Raw genomic sequence first — 3,145 nt, forward strand, 5'->3', positions numbered from 1 at the left:
CTGTGTGTTATTTTTATTATTATCATTTATATCTTAGTCTATTTTATGAATAAACACACACACACACACACACACACACACACATCAGAGCAGGATTCATGAGGTGGCATTTGATTCAATTTGATTCAGTTTGATTTGATTCTTTCTGCATCTTGATGTTGTAATTTCAGTGTTTCCTCCTAATGCTTTCAACAGTATAACAACATTTACTCCAGTCTGCGCTGCCAGAGTAAATACTACTCACTGCTCAGTTTCAGAATATTTACGTTTTTTAAGGGGAAAATGCAAACCTGGAAGACATTTATGAAATGGTTTGGATAAGTGAGACTTGTGTAATAGAGAAAGGGATCTGAATTAATAATAATAATAATAATTTCAGTTGTGTGTATCTGATTCCTGAGTGTGTGTGAAAGTGAGAGTGTGTGTAAGAGAGTGTTGATTATTGGAGCAGCTGTGTTCTACTGGACATGTAGTGCACTAGATATGGTGCCTAAACCACCGTAGTATGAAGTCAACAGGAAGCAATGTGACTCCGTGTGTGTGTGTGTGTGTGTGTGTGTGTGTGTGTGTGTGTGTGTGTGTGTGTGCGCGCGCAGGTCCACATTCCCAGCTTCAGCGTTTTCTCCAACTTCCCTCTGTTCCGCAAAAAAACCATCTACAGACCTCACTGCATCGACTTCTCACCTCACAGCGGCTTCTACTCCATCGCTAACGATAAAGGACAAGCTCTTCTCTTCAGGTACACACACACACACACACACACACACACGCACACAGTGCTCAGTAAAGTAAAGGAGTTAGGGTTATGTCAGTGTGTTGTTATTAGTGAAATTTGTATGCTGTGTGTCTGTATCAGTGAGAGTAGTAACTCGTTATCCATGATAACTGAACATACGCTTCACTTCCACAGGACACTCTTTATCTTTATTTATTTTATATACTTCGAGACTCTGACGCTAATTCCGACATTTACTCAGCTTCAGAAAACTCCTCGGCTCATCGCATTTCATTCAGCGCATTTATCCGTGTTCTCACAGTCATCCGTTCGTTCCGTCCAACCTTCATCGCTCCTGTGTGTATGAAATCCACGCTGATCCCTATAGTTTTTTTTTTTTCAGCTTAAATATAGCAGCCTTCCGTGTTACGCCGTGGAATGAGGACTCGGGGGTTTTCGTTTGAAACGCACTTCACACTTACATCCTTTTATTAATCCGAGTGAAAAACAGAAATCAATCACGTCTGTAAATTCGTTTCATAATCTACCTGGAACAGTTAGAAAAATCTCTCCCACAGCGAAGAGGTAAAGAAACGATATTCAGACCACTTCTTCCCCATCCTAACACACCTTTACACACCTACAATTCATCACTGATCCACTGATCCTGACACTCAGATACACAGACACTCCGATACACAGACACTCAGATACACAGACACTCCGATACACAGACACTCCGATACACAGACACTCCGATACACAGACACTCCGATACACAGACACTCCGATACACAGACACTCCGATACACAGACACTCAGATACACAGACACTCAGATACACAGACACTCCGATACAGACAAGAATAATTATTATAATCAAAATTAAGAATACTATTATATTCCTTTTATAAGTTTAATTTCATAAACGGTTATGGCACCTCTCTCTCTCTCTCTCTCTCTCTCTCTCTCTCTCTCCTCTCTTTACACTCATCACTCACCTCTAATTTCTATGTGTGTGTGTGTGTGTGTGTGTGTGTGTGTGTAAAAAGAACAGATAGAGATGAGCTATTTATAAACCTTTCTGTAGCCAGAAACTGTGTGTGTGTGTGTGTCTGTGTGTGTCTGTGTGTGTGTGTGTCTGTGTGTGTGTGTCTGTCTCTGTCTGTATGTATGTGTGTGTCTGTCTCTGTGTGTGTATGTGTGTGTGTGTCTGTCTCTGTCTGTATGTATGTGTGTGTCTGTCTCTGTGTGTGTATGTGTGTGTGTGTCTGTCTCTGTGTGTGTATGTGTGTGTCTGTATCTGTGTAGTATCTGTACAAAGTATCTGTGTGTCTGTATCTGTGTGTGTGTGTGTCTGTATGTATGTATGTATGTGTATGTATGTATGTGTGTGTCTGTCTGTGTCTGTCTGTGTGTCTGTCTGTGTGTGTGTCTGTGTGTGTGTCTGTGTGTGTGTGTGTGTGTGTGTGTATGTGTATGTGTGTCTGTCTCTGTATGTATGTGTGTGTCTGTATCTGTGTAGTATCTGTACAATGTATCTGTGTGTCTGTATCTGTATGTCTGTCTGTGTGTGTGTGTCTGTCTGTGTGTGTGTGTGTGTGTGTGTGTGTGTGTGTGTGTGTGTGTGTCTATATGTATGTGTGTGTGTGTGTCTGTAGGTATGTATGTGTGTGTGTGTGTATGTGTGTGTGTGTGTGTGTGTCTGTGTGTGTGTCTGTGTCTGTATGTGTGTGTGTGTGTGTGTGTCTGTGTGTGTGTCTGTGTGTGTGTCTGTGTGTGTGTGTCTGTGTGTGTGTGTCTGTGTGTGTGTGTCTGTATGTATGTGTCTGTGTGTGTGTCTGTATGTATGTGTCTGTCTGTGTGTGTCTGTATGTATGTGTGTGTGTGTCTGTATATGTGTCTGTGTGCGTGTCTGTAGGTATGTGTGTGTGTGTGTGTGTGTGTGTGTGTGTAGTTCAGTGTGTGTTCTTACCTCCAGTCATCAAAATGGAAGCCCACTGTGTAGAATAAATGAAGTATATTCCTGTCTCCACACATCACGATTTGAGACACAGCCATGTAGAGTAACGGGGAAACGGTGTTGTTGTTGTTGTTGTTGTTGTTGTGTATGCTAAGCACTTAGCTCACCTATTCTCACTTGCTAAAGAGTGTGCAGTATATAGGGAGTACGAGTTAATGTGTGTGTGTGTGTGTGTGTGTGTGTTAATGACTGTAACAGCTCTTTATTTTTCTGTGTGTTCAGGCTGCTGCATTATAAAGACTTCTGAGGACGTGTACTGCACACCAGGATGTACACACACACACACACACACACACACATGCGCACACACACACACACACACACACGCACACGCGGATAAGAGCGATAAAATGAAGCACATCGACATATTACAACTTTTAATTAAACTTTTTTCTTTTTGACCCCGA

General features: G+C 41.9%; 1 protein-coding gene across 1 annotated transcript in view; it reads left to right on the forward strand.

Annotated features, from left to right (window-relative positions):
- The window catches only part of utp18 (UTP18 small subunit processome component), an 11,443-nt gene extending 8,298 nt beyond the window's left edge, over window positions 1-3,145 (forward strand). The window contains exons 12-13 of the mRNA XM_034298638.2: window positions 597-739; window positions 2,961-3,145. Of these exons, the coding sequence (XP_034154529.2) occupies window positions 597-739; window positions 2,961-2,985 (168 nt within the window). The 3' untranslated portion in view covers window positions 2,986-3,145. The remainder of the gene's footprint in view (window positions 1-596; window positions 740-2,960) is intronic.

This window comes from Pangasianodon hypophthalmus, chromosome 23 (genome assembly GCF_027358585.1).
Source record: "Pangasianodon hypophthalmus isolate fPanHyp1 chromosome 23, fPanHyp1.pri, whole genome shotgun sequence".
Taxonomy (NCBI): Eukaryota; Metazoa; Chordata; class Actinopteri; order Siluriformes; family Pangasiidae; genus Pangasianodon; species Pangasianodon hypophthalmus.